The sequence below is a fragment of the Embiotoca jacksoni genome, unplaced genomic scaffold (genome assembly GCF_022577435.1).
Source record: "Embiotoca jacksoni isolate LCO1_2020_lvr unplaced genomic scaffold, fEmbJac1.0.p SCAF_10, whole genome shotgun sequence".
Lineage (NCBI taxonomy): Eukaryota > Metazoa > Chordata > Actinopteri > Embiotocidae > Embiotoca > Embiotoca jacksoni.
The window spans coordinates 18,623,889-18,643,111 of NW_027185230.1; the positions used below are offsets into that span (position 1 = coordinate 18,623,889).

The following is a 19,223-nucleotide window of genomic DNA, read 5'->3' on the forward strand; positions in this document are numbered from 1 at the left end:
AGGCATGCAAACAAATCAGAAAGAGGCAAAATATAACACCAAGGAATCTAATAACCTGGGAAACTGTCACTAGAAAACAGGCCTGATCAGATCAGACCGGTAATAAGTCATCACCACACCTCTTTCTGGGGTGAAACCATCCCACACACTGCAAACAGAAGTTGAAACCTGTCTCCAAACTTCTACTGAAACTAAATGGTTTCGATAATCAACACTTTGCCAAACAGTTGCTATGAAGTTATACGCACCAACATCACAGTCAAAAATGCCGATTGTTTACCTTCCATGTTCTAAAAAAAGATCCTGATAAAAGGGATTTATGGCTTCCATCTACACGAAGGAAGCTTCGGGTTATAATATATCTCGGTCAGTCGTCTGAGCGAAGTGCTATCGCTGGCTGTTTGAAGACTGAAAAGAAGAATATTTCACCGGTAATTTGCTCACCTGACGACTCAGTAAGATGTCAGTCACCAGCTTGACGTTAGAAGGCTGAAGACGGATCTAATTCATCTTTTCAATATATTTATAAACTGATGGTTTTCTAATCGTTTGATTCTGTTCTGTTATTTTACATGTAAGTCTTTGAAAAGTGTAATTTTCCCCCAAATAAAGGAATCTATTGAAAGTGGTCAGATGTGATTTATACAAGACAATCAGACACAGGTGAAACTAATCAGGGCGGGGCAAGCAATCACAACAGCAGGAAAACACAAAGTTAAAGCTCTAAAAAAGGCAAAAAATAAAACAAGGTGGAAATACTGAAAAATGTTTGCACAAAGAAAAATAATCCAGTGACTGGAGCAGGTTGTGACAGTAGGGAATAAAAACTATAACTAGAAAACACATCTCTTACCTGATCTTTCATAGGTTTTTTATTTTATCTGGTTGAACGTCCAGACTGTGTATTGACTGCTCAGAATAAACACACACATGATGCTGAATAAATGTTGTGTCATTACGGGAGGACCATCTGGAGTCATTTCACCTCTGCAGCTCCTCTTGGGAAGGAACCAGTGTCCTTGACCTGCAGAGGCAACAGAGACAGCTACATGGCACCTTAAAATAACTTGGAAGGAGACAGTATTGGTTTAAAGAGCTGAGTTTGGCCCCATAAAAAGTATGTAATAAGTAAATGTAATTGACGTAAAATATACTCGTCTCACATGGCATAAAAGCAAAAAAGTGTCTTCTCTAAACTGTCGTACAATTCCTTTCAATTTCACCTTGTCTATTTATATGAAGGCCATCAATCTATAAGTTGGCCTGCTCTGATTGGACCACTGGGATAAGATATCAAATTCTGTTTCCTTCCACTTGCTTCCTCTGGTTGTTGCTGTTTTTGAAGTCCCTGTCCACCAGCAGTAATGATGACATCCGCTAAAACTGTACCGGTGTTGTGTATGAGGAAAGTAGTGTGCCACGTGAAAAATGTTCCCCAGTAACGGTGAGCTCAGCGCCATTGGGGCCCCCTTTTGGCTCCATCAAGTCAGATTATATTTTCCACAATCGTGCCAGAAGACAGATCTGGAAATGTGTCCCTGTCACCGGACAGATGGTGCAGTTACAAGGCTGCAAAGCAAATAAGCATTATCTGGATGTTCATGACGAGATCACCACATGTAGCGGGTCAGAAAATGAGACCAATGTAGCAGAATAAACGCAGAAAAGAGAGACGCTCCACTTAAACTGACCTCTTTTGTTCTAAACTGCAGCTGAGACTCAGATGTGTGAAAAAAATAAAAAGGGAGACTCTTTTAATGAAGTACATGCAGTAGAGGAGACAACAAATAAACACAGATTAACAACCCTCCACAACAGCCCGGACCGAAGAGTCCACTGAGTCGGCGAGGGCAGCTGGGGAGATGCGATGTTTGGTTTGTAAACCTGCCAAGAGTTGAAAGGATAGGCTGATCTGAGAATTAAGGATTAATCAAGATTTAAGACCCTTGACTGCAGCACAAATAGACGAGAGGAGAAGCTCGACTGGATCCAGCGTGACGGCACGTTCTGGGTCGTATGAGTTTATGTGTGTTGGCTTTCCCTTCGCAGCTAAATCAAAAGGTGATTGTTTACATTGAACTTAAATTATTGGAAATGCTTTGTGCATAGAAACGTGCATGCCAGTTGCTAAGTTTTTTTTTTATACCGCTAAATATGTCCGTGTAGCAGTTTTTGCAGTTCTGGGCAATTTGAGGTGAAATGTTTTCGCAGACCATTTAAGTTTTCTTCATTGAAGTGTACTTTTTTTTTTTTTATCTGATAATTTTATTGTTAATAATCTGTAACTGATACTCAAAATATAAGATTGATACCATTCTCATATTTGTCAGCATGACGATGGAGCGAGCGACGAGCTAGCTTAGCATTAAGAACTTGTCTTGTTAAAATTTTCAAACAAATTTTTACAATTTGTTTAAACAAAAAAGAAATCTGTCCAGTTGGTGGCGCTAACATCTACATTAACTATATGTGACATAGGAATAGTTAAACGTAAAGAAACCGTTATATAACCGCCATTGTTGTTGTTTCCTGCTTCTCATCTTTATTGTTACTGAAGCTAATTGCTGAGCCAGCTTCGTACTTTATGGACGGATATGAGATTGTAAGCTCGTTTTTTTTCTCGAGTACGCAGCATTTGTACTGTGAGGGCTGGAAAAGAAACCAAGAAATACAGTAAAACAATTCTACAAATAAAGATAATAACACTCGCTGTCATGCAATTTCCCGCTGACACATTTTTCTTTGACGTGAATGTAAGATAAGACACCGTCAACACAGGAGGAAACACTGGACGTGGACATGAGTGATCCGGGCTGGAAATGTGAGAGAGGGTGTGTTCGGTGGCTGGATCTGAAAAACAATGACAGACACTGTGATATGGTTTACACAAATGACAGCGAGGAAGGAAACTTGAACAAAAGGATTCGGCAAAGTAGCCCGTCTCAAGAGCGGCACCATTGTACGGCATAAAAGATGAGCGTTAAAAAAAATACAACGACACACAAGCGTGGGCTCTCGAGACAAACGGACGGACGAAGGGGAAAAAGAAACTCTGTCTGTCAAAACAGATGGCAGCTGGTAAAGGAGATTAGATGCTGTTACTCTGTTACTCATGTCTCCAACACTTCAGACTGATCAACCCCCACAAACACAGACAAAACACACACACACACACACACACACACACACACACACACACACACACACACACGATCCCCACAGACCTCCAACTGTTTCCTCTCATCACAACCTGACGACCCCGTGTCACATCCACCGGCTCTTCTTCTCAGACCACGAAGCGTCTCTGATGCTGCTCCACTTCATCCCCGTCGTTGGCAAAGTATGAAAACGAACTTTATTTATTCATTTTGTTTCCCGTTTTTCATTTCATATATGTGATATAAAATGAATGAAAATACTTTAAAAACTAGGGATTTTTCTTTCCCATCATTTCCACTGGAAACATCCGACCCTCTGGGATTGGTCAGGCCGACAGTTTAACCGAGTTATCTAAACCCAGTTTATTTTAGATTAAAAGCTAAATGAAGCTGAAAAAAAAGATCCAAGTTGTAATAAACCTGCATTTAAGCTGGTTTAAAAGAACAATTTGACATGTTGGGAAATAAACTAATCTGTTTTTTTTTTGCAGAGTGAATAAAGCTGAACACCACTCAGAGTCCGCTCTGTCCAAAGTTCACAAAATCTGCCTATCAGCACTTTTTAAGATCACCAATTAACACAGCATATAACTTGTTTTTTCTTTTTTGTTAAATTCAAACAAAAACTGTGTATAAGCAACACCAGGTTTTATAGGTGTCCGCCCATAAAATCCCAACTTGTCTTTACATTTTAATTTCTGTGTAATGAGGTGCTGGTGGACAAAAGTTTCCAATCTTCATATTTGGCGTGCAGACATGAGAACAGTGTTGACCAAAACGAATGCACGTCATGAGAAAAATCCACAGACAAGACATCTGACTTCATCAGTTGGTTGGTTTATTTATCATTAGCAATGACACCAAATGTACTCTACTGTTTTCACTTGCTATCATAGGAGATGCATTTTGAATTGTAAACAGTGAAAATGATAAAATGCATTTCAGAAAAACTCCTTACAAGCAGTGTATGACCAGGGAAAGGAGCAGATTGGACCTGCTCTTGCTCACCTATTTTTTTTTTATTTTTTTTAACAATACATGTTATCTTATAGTTTTGAGTCTTTCATATTTACATAGATACAGCTGGGTCCCACATTTATCACCAGCAGAGACCTTGGCTTTTCGATTTTGTTTGTTTTTTAATGTGTTATTATCACATAGTTTTCTTAAAGAATTATATTTACAACCATAATGCCCCCCCAGCTGCCTGCTGCCAGGGGGGTTAACACACAGTTAGAATCACTTGCTTAAAATTCATTTAACTACTTATGCTTCTTGAAAGTTTACGTTGTAAGTCAACCTTATAGCTAAGTATTTTTCTCTTAACAAATAAAGTTAATACAGAGCTCAAGCTGTTCTGTCTTCCCCCGTTAAAAAGTCAAAATGATCCAAATAAATGAACAAACCAAACATAATAATAATAATAATAATAATAACAAAATAAAATAAGAAATAAAAAAATATTGCACTTAAAAGTTCAGGACAGCATTGGACCTGTTTGGTGGTTAAGAGGAAAGTGAGAGCTTTTAGCTGAGTGCTTTGGAGGACGTGAGGGTGTCTGTTGAAGCATCCAGCGAGTAAATCTAAATAAATAGGCTAAAACCTTTGTACACACCAAGCATTTCTTTTCTTTTTTCTTTTTTTCCTCTGATGAAACGAGCAACCGTCTCACGTATTGCTCGGTAGAAACGAAGGAGTGCAGGTGGGAACTCTAAAGCAGTTTAAAAAACAGTGAGCGTGGTAGAAAAACAGAAGCAGTGGAGAAGATCAAACCAAGCTGTAACCTTGTCAAAGCAATGTCCTGAGAATGCTTCCTCGATTAGTCCACGATGAGCTACAATGTTAAAGGAAATGCCTTCGTTTTTATTTATTTTTTTCGTCTTTTTCTTCTTGATTTTTCCTTCCTTGTTGTAAACAGTCTTTGGAGGCAGGAAGCAAGTCGTCTTCTTTTCTTTCTTTTCCATGTGTGGCTCTGAGTGGGACTTTTTAATGTCTTTTAATGTGAGAGGGACACACACCTGTGTTTCATCACAACTGCAGTCCATCCGTTGTTTATACACTTAAGCTCTTTGCCCATTTCTGTCTCCGTCTTTGTCCCCGTTGAAAGCTCACAGTATCTTTCCACAGTCCTGAACTTGAATAAGGTGAAAGCCGTTTATAGAAGCTCGGCGTGGATGCAGGAGTTTAACAGATGTAGTTTTCATTCAGACATCATCCTGTTTTTGTTTTTTCTCCCCCACCCATCCATCCATCACAAAGCTGATGAAAAAAAAAAACGAAGAAAAAAGTACGCTGCGTCGTACCAACAGGTTTGAAGTTGCTTCACAGAGAACATGGCGGAGGAAAGAAGAGGGCTTTCTGAAAGTGGGAGTCTCAAAAGGAACAAAAGGAAAAAAATAAAACGTGACAAAACAGTACCGGACTGTCTTCATGTCTGCAGGGTTTTTGGAGCAACCCCTCCTCTTCTCCAGTACAACTGGACAAAAAAAAACAAATGTTGTTTTTTTTCTGACAAGAGACTTCAAAAAAAAAAACAACAACAACAAAAAAAACAACAGTGATGAGACAAGCGTCCAGCTCCTGCTCCAGCCCGTGTTTATGGGCTTCTGCATTTTAGTTTAGTAACAACCATCCATCCATCCACCTGGTAACTGTGTAAACTACATTCCTTTGCAGTGCCATAGCTTTGCCGCGTCCTCTCACACCATAACAACAAAAAAGTGAAAAGGATGACAGACACAAAATCAAATTAAAAATAAAAATGTTAAAAGGCAAACAAAGAAGCTCACATCCCACCCACTCTATGTTTTTTTTTCTTTTTCAAGTCTGCCCCCTTTTTTTTCTCTCTCTCATCATCTCTCTCTTCTTCTACTCTTTTCTCCTTCGTCGCTTATGACGAAGACGAAGTCGAACTGGAGCTGGGCTTTTTTTGGTTGATTAAGTCCAAGTAGAGTTCTGAGCGCAGGAAGCGGGGGTATGAGTCCTTCTCCATCAGCCCGTATATCCGCCTCTGCGCAAGGTCAAAGCAGGAGCGTGTCACATTCTGCAGGTTGTCCTTCGTGTGATCTCTGGTGTATGAATCCAGGTTTACCTGCAGAGGAACAGAGTACAGCAAGTCAGAGGACTCTTAGTTTGGAGAAACAAACGAGTGGAAGATGCACGTTTCCTATTTCTTGCAGAAGGAGTTGCGTTCACTCTCACTCACCTCTTTACAAGACTGGATCGCGATGTATTCTGCAAAGACTTTCTTGGCTTTTGAGGCCATCTTTGACTGCGACTTGATCTTCTTGTATTCCTCGCATGCTAGCCAGAATTCCAGATTCTCCTCGCTGAACTCGGTGCGCAGGAAAGCTCTGAACGCTGCCAGACCATCTGAGGGAAAAGGAGGAGGAGGAGGAGAATAAACAACAGGAGAGTTGACTAAAGCGCCATGGCAACCTCACAGCTGAAGCTGCTCCTCAGAGTTTCAGCTCTTAAAATAGCCCACGTTGAGCCTTTTGACTCATGTGGTTGGAAGAAAGTGAGACGTGAAAGAAGAAGAAGAAGTCCTCAGCATCCTGTGAGTGACATCACCCCACTGACTCTATAATTCCTTAAGCTTCAACATGACGGCAACACACACATGCTGTGAATGAACAAAGAGGCAGCTGTTTCGGTGTCAGGGGAAAAGAAACCGACTCGGGGCAACTTTGGGGCTTTTTTAAGTTTCAGTCTGGTTAATGATTTGAGGAAGAAGGCATCCAGAAGAAAGAATAGCAGGAAGCCGTGTCCGCCCACGGCTTCTGTCGGCACCTTTCCGTTCCCATGAAGCACTGCCAGCGCAGCCCAGTCATCTCTTACCTCACTGTGGCGAGCAGCAGTGAGGTAAGAGGTGGCCGAGAGGAGGTCAGGAGGAGGGAGAATAAGGAGGCCAATGTGGCCGAATGAGGACCAGATGTAGCGCTGGCTGGCTGTGTGTCAGCTCTCTGCTTTGGAAACGAGACCAGGAGCTAACTGTAGAAGATTAATTATGGAACGCAGAAAATAGCAGCACGCTCACAGGTTGCATGTTTCAGCCTCACCTCCTCTTTTCTGTGTAAATCATGAACTCTGTCCGTTGGGATTAGGGGAATTTGCTGCAAGCTGCCAGTTCACAAGAGCAGTGTGTGTGTGTGTGTGTGTGTGTGTGTGTGTGTGAGTGTGTAATCCATGTATCAGTACCCTCCCCCACCACCTCAAGCCTGCACTGAGTCTCTGAACTCCCCCCCACACACACACACACATCTTATCAAAAACCACATTGTGCAAGATGATTCCTGAGGATATAAATGAAGAAAAAGAAGAAGAGAAAAACAAATACAGAAAAGGAATTCAAGGTAACTTACATTTGTGTGTCAGCAGCTTGTCAAGTGAGTCGCCCCATTTCAGTGCCTCCTCTGGGGTTGGCCTGCAGATAAAAGCAGAGCGGTTCTTTAACAAGCCCATTTCAGCCAGGTTTCTCATAGTGTGACCCATCCGCAGAACTTTGTCTATGCTGGGTGAGATGAGTGGGGATGTGGACGCTTCCTCTCCTGCTTCCTTCCACTCTGTTCTGCCTTATGAATGGTTGCGTCACTTCAGAGCCATGAGTCTGTCTGCCTCACTGTGGTGGGGGCAGGCTTTTATACTCCAACTGAATGCAACACTGAAGGCGGGAGGAGGAGGGGCTTCGGCCAGCCAATCGGGACACGTTGTGGGGTGAAGAGACCTCCCCCCCCACCCCCTGTCTGTCTGCCCCATGCTGCCTCTCATCCTTTTCTCTATCCTGCAAGGAAGTCTGCGTCTTGGCCAAGTCCGGCACTCCATGTCCGATGCCCCCCTTCGTACCGACTAGTCTGTAATTCTGGGCGGCCAACGAGGGTCAAGATGGAGATTTTTCTACATCTTATGAGAATGTTTTTAGTTTTAGTGGACATTATAACATCTATTCTGACTAATCAACTTAATTTAAACACTCTTATATGATATATAACCTGTGTATTAGTAAACTTTTTACATTTCTTGGTAAAATATTGCCATAAGTACTTAATTATATAGATTAATTAAGTAAATAAAAAATCTGTAAGTTTATTAAATGATGCTCCTATTACACATAACTTAGTCTAATTTATATTTTATATACAGTATATGTTAGAAAAGAATCTATTAATTTGATCAGCATATTTCATAATTTATATACGAACATGTAAATCATTTAAAAGGCTGTAACCCTCCGTCTGACATGCCATCCTTACATCCTCCCATTCACTCTATTAATGCCACACTCCCATCGCTCCCACATGTCTGCACTCCACGACCAGGTCATCGCCAGTTTGTGTCTCACACACGCCCACATGCACATGTAGTCAGGAAGTGGTCACTTACTTGACAGACTTCATAGATTTGTCTAACTTGCTGGCTGGGTTGCTTCCTGGCGATTCATTCCTCCTCCGCAGGAAAGCCAGCCGATTCTTCATGTCTTTGGCCCTGGGTGAAGCAAAGAGGAAAAGGAAGAGGAGAGAGAAGGAGAATAAAAAGGAAGATTTATGAATGGAGGAGGAGGAGGAGGTGGTGAAGCAGCGGGGAAAGTTGTGGCAAGACGAGGAGGGGGAAAAAATGGGTGAAAGGAACGATAAAGCAGAGAGACATAAGACAAAAAAAGAGACAGGAAGAAAGTGTTTTGAGTCTCCAAATCCAAAGTCCACAGTTGAAACAATCCAAAGTATTGAATCAGCAATTAAGATTTTCAATGCTGTAAATCCAATCCAGAATAAAAACGTCAAAACAACAAAAGCCAGAAAAAAATGAAGGTAAATGATGTGTTGTGTACATTCTAGTCTTCAGCCGGGTATGGTGGTAGGATGGGTCAGAGTTTTCCAAAAGGCAGATCTCCTTTTCCTCGCTCCTTGTCAGTGCCTCTCCTGTCAATCTAATATCTCTCACAGTCTTTGCTGTAGATGTGTCCCTGGCAGGTTCCTTGGCAGGGACTAAGCGAATGTGGCAGAGAAGGAGGAGAGAGACTCAGTCCTCACTCCTCTGTTTCATCACACCATTCTCCATGTGCCGAGAGGGGTTGCTGAGAGGGAGCTGACCCAGGGCAGAGGCAACAGGGCACAGTGACATGCTCACTCCTCTTTGCAGCTTCGCCTCCTCAAGCAGCATCCAAAAAAAATCCCCCTGACTGCCCACCTCACCTGTTTCACCTTTCTCCAACCATCTCGCACACAGAGACGCCCCGCTGCACATGCGCCTCCTTCAATCTCAGATAAGGGAATACACCAACCCTCCGCACCCGTGGGCTCCAACAGTATTCTGCGCATTCCCATAATCCCAAGGTACGTGTCCTGGCTTTTCCCGACCTGGAGCACGTGCTGCCTCATTGGGATGTGACCTCACTCAACACCCATTTCCTGAGTTCCTGCTTTTGATTTCCACTGTGGATTGACTGGCCCGCTAATAATGCAGCACAGCGTTGTGCGCTGGCTGGCCCTAATCACTGCCAGCTGTCCCGCTGCCAACCCACGGCCCCCAGGAGAGCATGTACACCCTAAATTAAGAAACAGGGCTTCCAGTAATAGACACTTATCACTCAAACATGTTCACGCAGGAGCCCGGAAGAACACACAATTGCAGGTTAGCACAAACACTGAGTATGAATATACACAGACGGCAATGAAACGGCACACCACAACCACCGTTTCAAAGAACCCGTCTGCACCTGTGCCAACTCGTACCCACTTCACTGGTACTTTCATGCCAGTCACAGGTGTTGGAAAACTCCAAGCCTCCACCAGTGGGTGTGTGTGTGTGTGTGTGTCTGTCTGTCTGTCTGTCTGTCTGTCTGTCTGTCTGTCTGTCTGTCTGTGTGTGTGTGTGTGTGTGTGTGTGTGTGTGTGTGTGTGTGTGTGTGAGGGAAAGAGAAATCATTTCTACATGCGTTAAACGTGTGGTGGCTACACACAGCATGAACAGAGAACACAGTCAGCTGTCGGTGTGAGTTTTTCCAACGGCTGCAGGACAGGAAAGGTAAAAAAAAAAAAAAAAAAAAAAAAAAGTCCATACACATGATACAACATGAGTGCACGGGCTGTTGCGAGCAGCTGCTAAATGGCTCCTTTAGAATCAGGATGAGTGTGTCTGTGTGGGTGGATTGATTGGGGTGTGTTTGGGTTGGGGGGAGGACGGAGTTGCAGATTACTTCAGCAAACTCAGACAGGAACCCTTTTCAGAAAGACTTTTCAGATTGAGCAGAGATGAAATGCCAAAATTAGATACTAATGATGTATATGCTGAATGAAAAAAAGTAAAAGCATCGAGTTCAAAATCAAGAAAAAGCCACGAGAGCTTCTTTTTTCTTCTTTTTCTTCTTCTTTGAAGCCAGGTAACGGAAGAAATGGAAATTTCTTGAAGGAATATCTAAAGCTCCACACACCGTCAGCAGCGGAGGGATGAGTCATTCGTTGATTGAAATAACATAAGTGCGCTGCGTGAAACCGGCTCCAATCCAGATGTTGAACTGCTGAGCAGAACGCAGGCCTCCGGCTCATGGAAACAATGGGGAGCTCTGAAGCAGCATCCCTGTGAAAAGCTCACACTTCCAAGCCTGAAGGACATTATTACCAAATAAAAAATGTTAAAAAAAACAAAACAAAAAAATCCCTCTTGCTGTAAATTACCAGGATTTATTAGATTACTCTATTTTTAGCTCGTACTCAAAGCAATTAAGATTTGTGCGTCATTAACTAAAAGAGAAGCTTTGTTTTACCACTGAGGAAAAAATAAAAACTCATATTTTTATAAGGTCTGGAAAATATTTTGTTGGCCACACAAAGGACACTTTATAATTTATGTCTGGATTTATTGAAGCGGAGCCCATGTGGAAATGATGTGACAGTGATGTCATAACTACAGTCACTTTAAGGGAAATGCATGTTTCTATCCTGCCACCATGTGGGTGTCACTGGGTACTGCAACTACAAGTATCTTACATCATCTCGTGGATTATCTCTCCATCTATTTTCAGTATCTCCAAAGCGAAAGGTATTTTTGGGAACAAGTGATACGTGTAGATTCCTCATTTACGTCGATAAACACCTGAAGAACTGACGGCGGTAGCACTTTGTTTTGGATGCATGTTGTTCAGTAAGCTGTCGCTCATCGTGATGCTCCGGGTGTAAACTGCCTGTATCACCGTTTGCTGAATGAAGGTAAACATCAGTTCGAACCTGACGGAGGTTTCCTGGGTGTGTCGTGTCTATGTTTCCTCCACATGCACAGATTTCTGCTGTTAGAAGATTTGCAAACTTTAACTACTGACCTAAAGGAAAACCCTCTTTGTAAAAAAAAAAAAAACCTCTACGAAACTATTAAGACTTAAAAACAGGAAGAAAGAAGGAACGAAACATGAAGTCGCAGAGAGGAAGCACTCATCATCGGATGTTTCTGACATAAAACAACAAAAGAGATCATTTTGATCATTATCAGAAATGTAAAGTCATCTTGTACTTGATTGAAGTCACTTCACCGTGATGCTGTACTTGACATGGTATTTACTCAGTGCTCTATGTATGTTAATGGATCTTCTCAGTCTCACTTTGAGCACCACTCTGTTTCAAGTTGCTGCTATTTTCCTCTTCACTGTCTCTCCAGCTGCTAGTAACCCCCCCCCCCCCCCACCTCCAGTCTGAATACCACTGGATACGTATCACCCTCCCGTTGATCTATTACACACAGTGACCGCCTGTATTTAACCTAATCTGTTAAAAGACCCGACACATGCTCTGTCAAAGATGATCAGATTAGGGTGATCTTTGATCTAACGAGCCGGGCTCATGCAGCATGTCAGCGTCTGCAGCTCAGGCGAAATGTGTCCACACGCCTAATTGGCTGCTTGTGCCTGTACATAAGAGAACACTTCATGCGCTCTGAGTGAAGGAGCAAGAGGTCTTTCGCTCTGCAATTATCTGCAGGTTTCCGTGCTCTTTATTCCCTCTTTGCTTGGTTCACATTAGTCGCACTAATAGCACCCCGGTGGCTATTCCTGGTGTTCTGAAAACTAGGCCACACTCCCTGGGAAAGGTTCTGTTAGCACATGGGGAGAGCTGCAGACAGACATGTTGCAGATCACAATGTACCATACAAGCTCAAAGCCCAAAAACCAAAAGGCCCCACTTCATCCCGCTGCTCCGTTCACGACGTGAGGCGGTTTTTGGTTTTCTCGCGGCGATCTGGGAGTTGGAGCTGGTCGTGAGATCCGCTGCACAGCAGAGCAGCACAAGGTGAGCAACGTTCAAGCGTGTTTTCATTCCCTCTGTCACACTATTGACAGAAGGCTGTGTGCCTGCGGAGTGAATAGAGAACACACAAATAGCGCGTGCGAGACTGTTTGTGTATGCGTGTCTGTGCCAGTATACTGGGTCAAGGGTTGAGTCAGTGTGTCTGCAACACTTCAAACAGCATCAACACTCCTCTGGCTCTGTCTGAAAAGCCACGGCAAACAAACTGTGAGCATTTGTTCTATACTTTTTCTTCACAGACAAAAACAGTTCAGGTCAGAATTATTTTTGAGCAAATCTTCAAAGAGCCTCCGAACCGAGAGAAAGTCACTCTGCAATATTCCTGGAAGAACAATGGAGAAAAAAAAGGGAATTGTCCTAAATTCTGTCCATAAATATAACACCATCACATCCACAGTCTCCGTCAATCAAGACAAAAAAAAAAAAAGAGCTCTATTTCTGAGCAAACTCACCTTCCTAGCCACAAAGACCACATGACCAATCCTATTCTTGAAATCCAGGCTGCATATAATAAGAAAAAGGGACAGCCTCAAGTTAGAAGTTAAAGCTGCTTCCTCTAAAATAGTTTCAGCACTTCAGCCTCACAGGGGATCCTTCTCCCTCACTGCGACTGCCAAATGAGATCCACGTAGAGGTCAGATAGCTCCCCACCAGCCCGAGAGCCAACGCCAAATAGCCCCCCCACACATTCCTCTCTCTCCCTCCCGTCTGATGTTTTCTGATCGTTGATAACAAAACTCAAACAAGCAGGTGAGTCGCGGCCTCGCTCTTACCTTTCCAGGTATTTCTCTGAGAAATCAACCATAGTGTGAAACATGGGTGCCTGCAGGAACGCAGCATGCACTGCATATGTAAGCGTGTGAGGAGCGCTGGTGGTCAGGGCCCCGGGGTTTGTTTGGCAATCACATTCCTCTAACCCCTGAGAGGCTCTGCTGGAGCTTTATATAGTCCTGGGGGTCTGGAGAAGGCGGACCCGGGGCTTACCCAATCCACATGCAGTGTTAAGAGGACAAATTCCTTCTAACTGAGGTCTGGAGGAGTCTTAGTCCAGACGAAATCTGTCTTTTTAGTAACTCTACTGTTGCTACGATCTGCTCTTCTGTCCAAGATGACAAGTGGTGTGCAGAAAAGAGATCTTAATGCCAACGATGGCTGCATGTTTTCATGAATCTCTTCTGTGGTTCTTTTGTAACGGCCGCTTCTATTAGTCTTAGTCTGTCGAGTCCGTGTTAACTGGGGTAGAAAACAGCGAGTATCTGTGGGTGTGGCATTAGAAAATAGTTGTACTGTGGGGTATGTAGGTGTTAAGTGTTCAGACTGTGTGTAATCCTGCAGTTCTACATCAATGGGGAACTCTTATAAAGCTTAATATCAGCTGATCACGTCCAACAGAAGTGTTCAGCTTTGTGGTGGTGAGATCGCTGATTGAAGTACAAATCACATCCTCTATTGTAAGATTTTTTTTTTTTTTCTTTGTCATTGTTACATACGTTTTATCAGGATGTTTTTAGGACTTTAACATTGTATATATACAACCTGGATGATATCTTGAAGTGGTTCACGTAATCTCAACACTGATTCTACAGCAGGGTCAGATAACATTATGTCAATAAAGAACATTCAGCCAACTTTCACACCACAAAAAAAGAGCTTTAAATCAGGTGATGCTTATCAACTGCTACTAAACACAGAGTCAGTACCACACTGTGAAATGAGCTGTCAATCAATACGAACAAGAACAGGTCTGCAGTATTCATTTACAGTATGGAAACCATACATATGTTCCACACAGATACAAGCAGATGGTTATTTATGCTGTTTGGTTTCCTTTCTCTCCATCTGTCTGTATTTCCTGTCTACATGAATTGACGCTGGATTAACAGTTCTAATCACTGAGGTATTAATATGTCAGTTTTATGATTATTTACATTTTACACGTCAAACGTCTTTAGCTATGACTCATTTTTAAAGATGTAGAATAATTAGTCAGAAAGCTCACATTCCCTCGCATAGAATCAGGATGCACTAACTGGTGTGCTGAAGGTTTATAGCTTTATTTTTTGCTACTTGTTGGAAACCACCAGATGTTTAAAATAAAATGGTGTAGCCGTGCAGGGATCTGTTGCTTGAGGAAGCAGAACACCTGGACTGACTGAAAACCAGAGGTGATACTGGACGGGGAGTGAGGCAGAGATAATGGAGACAATCACGGGAAAACAGCTGTGCTGGATCCAGTAAACCAAACACAGGAAGTAAAACGTGCATAAATTTAAGACGGTGCACAGACCGAGCAAAAAGAACTGAAGAAGAGACGAGGAAGAGTGCTGAGGAAGTAGACTTGTGTATTTCTTGTTGTGAATAATTCACAAGTGAAGAGGAAACCATGAACAGCAGTGAAGAGGGGACGTTAAACTAAAGTATTAAAGTGCTTTTACGTTAACTCAGATGAGCCGAAACATGAAGACCGCCGTTGCCTGGTGTGCTGTTGATCATTCACATGCCGCACAAGCAGCAGCGACCAGCCGAGGCACGGACTCTACCGGACCTGTGAAGGTGGCCTGCGGTATCTAGCACCGAGACGTGAGCAGATACTTTACGTCCTCTCTGTTGTGAGTGAGAGCTGCTGCAGGATCAGACTTCTCCCCTCCAACCCCGTCGATGGGAACTCACCACAAACCGGACTGTTTCAAAAGGGGCTCCGACGCAGTAATCTGACTGTATTTCACTTCCATCTGAAAACCTTCTGCACACCCACAGCTGAGTAAAGATAGTGGGTCTGAGTTGCACCTTTTTCAAAGTGAACTGGAGTGTACATCTATAAAGATGCGCATGTTCATCCAGATTAAATCTGCACAGCAAGCATACAGCGCACAAGATATGATGGTAAATGAAAGGAGTAGAGATCAAATCGATTACTGCTACTGGTTGCAGACAGATAGTCAGAAAATTACAAGGTCGTCAGCGAGTACCCTCTCAAAGCTATAAAGAAGCTAAATGTCAGCACGATTCGTGCTTGCAGGACGTACTGTAGCTCTCCTCCATACTGATGTACATCTACCGACTCTCTGCACGTTATATATCAGCCTCCTACATCTGGAGGAAATAATTCAATTTCCTTTGTCCTTATATGAAAACTGGAGATTTCAATCTACAGCACCCACATATTACATTTGTATTCCTCGGAGTTAGACGGGAAAGATATTGTGTAGAGGCATGTTTATTTGTGTGCCTTGTTATGAATGAGCAGATATCCCCCCTGCAGCTAGTTTACCGAGTGGCATGATGGAAAGAAAATGGCAGGAAATGAGTGACGAAATACTGAACAATGAAAAAAGTAAAGCTGTGTTTGAGACAATAAGCTCATGACATTGAAAATTAAATGGAAACCAGGACTGTAAATACAGAAAGTCTGTGTGCAAACATGTCGAGTTTCCACCACACTCAGAAAGCTTTGACTCATCCTCATTATATTAACTAATGATGACAGATCTGCATCGGTGACATTTTTATCAACGAAAGATAAACCATTTCTGTCCGCTCAGTCTTCACCGGTGTCAGATCGCTGCAGCGCAGCTGCTTCATGTCACGTGTGTGTGAAGCCGTTAAAGCCGTCGACCTCTTGGTTTTGCTTTTGTGCACGTTGGTTCGCAGCAGCAACCAACACGCTGGATCGTGAACAGCTGTTTTTAAGTCTCCAGTCTGACATTTTTGCCCCCGCCATCTTTGTAATTTGGAGGAAGAAATGACCATATTTGGACCTCCTGGGGCGGAGTGAAGGCAGGAACTGATTTGATCTGATCGAGGACCTGAAAACACCTCCACCCGCCCACCGACAGCGGAAGCCTCACTTCCCGCTGCTCTCAAGCTAATCAATATTTGCAAGTCATGACCTGTGACAAATCTGTCAACAAGAGCTGCAACAGCTGATCCAGTCAGACACACGTTACACAGAGTCATTACTGCATCTCTTTTTGTTCTGTGTACCAAGTCAATAAATCCTCTTTGATGTTACTTTAATCTATTAAAAAAAAAAAAACAATTGAGCGCAAATCCGTGTCCTAAATGATCACAAATCAAATACTGATTTAGAAATATTCAGGACGTTAAAATGAATCGCATATTCTAGATTCAAAGTGACATTCAAAGTAAAGAAAGAGCATGTTTCTTTTCCCTAAAATGATTCTGTATTTTTTGGATGCCTGTTTCAATAAAGCCAATAAAGTAGAACTAAAGCTGTTTGTAACAGATAACAACAACAACAAAAAAACGCCCCCAAAAAAAAGGCTGTGGAATTTTAATCACTTAATCTGCTGTTTAACTAAACAGCTCACAAAACAGTGTGAGCAGGAGAGCGGGCGTCTATCAGGCCCAAGGAGAGCCACCGATTTAACGTCCTTCAACCAAAGAAATGTGCTTTCATCTTGATGAAGAGGCGAGTGAACAGCTGATAAATCAGTGAGGCGTCAACGTGCTCATCAGTCAAACACACACTCTCACACCTCACTGACAACGTGAGACACACATATGGTGCCACACACACACACACACACACACACACACACACACACACACACACACACACACACACACACATCATTCACCGCTTAATGAAGATGAAGAAGATGATGACCAGCGTTACAGAATGAGCTCTGATTTCTGATGACACCTGAAGTGAGCCGCTCCTGTGTTTGCAGGTCTGTGAACACGTGTTGGTTTTACACAGACTTTCACAACAGCCCAAAAACTTCCCTGTAATAACAATTAGTCACGTACGTAGTCACACGTGGACAGACATCCCAGTGTGGGTATGTCCTAACATTCTAAATCCATTAATCCAATCCCACCCAAAATTCAGACACAAGTCAGATTAACATCTCCATTAACCCCCTACGGGCAGCAATAAAACACATCATTATCATTCACCATTTGTTTCAACACGAGAGCCTGTTTGACAACAATGGATTCATTAAAACGAGGTGTGAAGTCATTTCTGCTGGACTCACAGTGTTGATTGAATCAGTGTGAAACTTAAAAGGCTGAAGACTGAATGTAGTTGTTAGAACTATGGAAAGTGAGTTTGAGCACTTACAGGTTCTTGGACTTTTTCTTCTTTGTCTCGTCGGGGCCGACCTCGCAGCTACAGGGGGATCCGGAGCTCAGCTGGGGGGAGAGGAAGGAGAGGACACACTGCATCATCAACCCTCCACACAGACAGAGGGCCCTGTTGTCTCATGCAGATACTCTAGCTCTGATTAGCTCCAACAGGCGATGACAACCTGGTTGGCAAGTAAGCAAGTCCTTGGAGTGACCAGCTAAGCAAGACTGAGAGGAGTCCAGTCTGTAACACACACAGCCAGCCACCAAAACCATTAATCCACAGCAGCAGTCCACATCGTAAATCCCACAAAAGCTGGCCGAGCTGTGTGTCTGTGTCTGTCTCTCGCTCGGTGAAAGCAGCAGAGACGTTTGTAAATGGTGTCTGGGCATAAAAAAGTGAGGAGAATCTGTGAGGGAGTGTGAAAGACTTCAGCTGTTGTTTCTGCTGGCCTCCAACTGTGCCCCAGGTTTGAAGTGTCGAGCCAAGCGCCCTGGCTTCACGTTACACTTTCTGCCGACCCACCATTATGATTGGTCAAGAGTAAACGGGAAGTTGCTTCAGGGTGAGGAAGGGGTCAATCTGCACTAATCTGATGGCCTGAAGCAGTCCCATTGTATGTGTGTGTGTGTGAGAGGCCCTAAATAATGAGCCATTGTATTACAGCAATACACAGTTGAATCTGAGCTCGATACTGACCACAGCTGGTAGCACATGGTGCAAGTTTTCTTCCGTTGTGGGACTCTATTTGAGTTTCAGCCTTGAGAGTGAGGAGCTGTTTTGCAGATTAAGGAGCTTTTTGCCGGGCTTCATTCCTTCAGGGCGTTGAGAGGTTAAAGTGACGCTCGACCCAAAAACACTCACCTCATGTATTTCTTTGTGCATTATTACTCCTTTAAAAGGACAGCCTGGTATTTCCCATAATGTTTGATTTAAAACTGTGAGTATGGTAAATTAAAAACAGCAGTAGCAGTGTGAAAATGCATTACATCAATCTGGGTCTTCACTATTAACAAAAACATATGTGATTAATTTTGGACATCCAGTTGTGTTGCATTCATGAAGAATGGTCGCATTGTTTTCATGGAGCTATTATGGTATTCAAACAATAATGCTGAGCAAACATTTCCTGCGTTATGCCTCTATCCGTGTGAAGCCGCCCTCCGCCTACCAGCTGCCTCAACTTATATCCCCTGTGTGTTATAAAACATAATTTGTTTTATTTTATGTAATTCTGGTTTTGCTGTGAATTTTTGTAATTCAGACTAAAATGATTAACTGTTTTAACGGCCCTCTCTGCACCTCCTACAGCTATAATAACACTAGATCTGTAATTTTACTGCTCTCTGAAGTTTCAGCCTGTATTCAAAACACATGGACTCACTTCAGGCTGATTTTCCTGCCTTTGAATCATAAACAGTCTTCATATTTCATCTCCCCACAAATCCTTTAGCTTCTGACATCCATGCTTAGTTTTTATATTTTGAATGTCTCCTCAGGTTTCTGTCAGGACACTGAAACTACTCGTGCCAGGGTTGTAAATTAGACCTTGTTGAATGCAGATGTGGCTGAGAACAATGTGTTAATGTCCTTTTTAGACTGAGAATTGTAACTGCTTTGTATTCTTTGATTAATAATTGTTCAATTATCTAGTCATTTCTAGTATCTGAGGGGATT

The 19,223-nt window shown here is 42.8% G+C and overlaps 1 protein-coding gene across 11 annotated transcripts in view; it reads right to left on the reverse strand.

The window, feature by feature from the left end:
- Nucleotides 1–3,975: 3,975 nt before the first annotated feature.
- Nucleotides 3,976–19,223, reverse strand: part of rgs3a (regulator of G protein signaling 3a) — a 119,616-nt gene continuing 104,368 nt past the window's right edge. For 9 of the 11 annotated variants that reach the window (XM_069171579.1, XM_069171598.1, XM_069171592.1 and 6 more), the window contains 5 exons: nt 17,541–17,611; nt 8,541–8,642; nt 7,523–7,584; nt 6,364–6,530; nt 3,976–6,249 (listed from right to left, as the gene is read on the reverse strand). In XM_069171579.1, the coding sequence (XP_069027680.1) occupies nt 6,049–6,249; nt 6,364–6,530; nt 7,523–7,584; nt 8,541–8,642; nt 17,541–17,611 (603 nt within the window). In that variant the 3' untranslated portion in view covers nt 3,976–6,048. Of the gene's footprint in view, nt 6,250–6,363; nt 6,531–7,522; nt 7,585–8,540; nt 8,643–8,985; nt 9,548–13,224; nt 13,323–17,540; nt 17,612–19,223 lie in introns of those variants that run through there. The other 2 variants (XM_069171645.1, XM_069171656.1) reach the window with 2 other exon arrangements.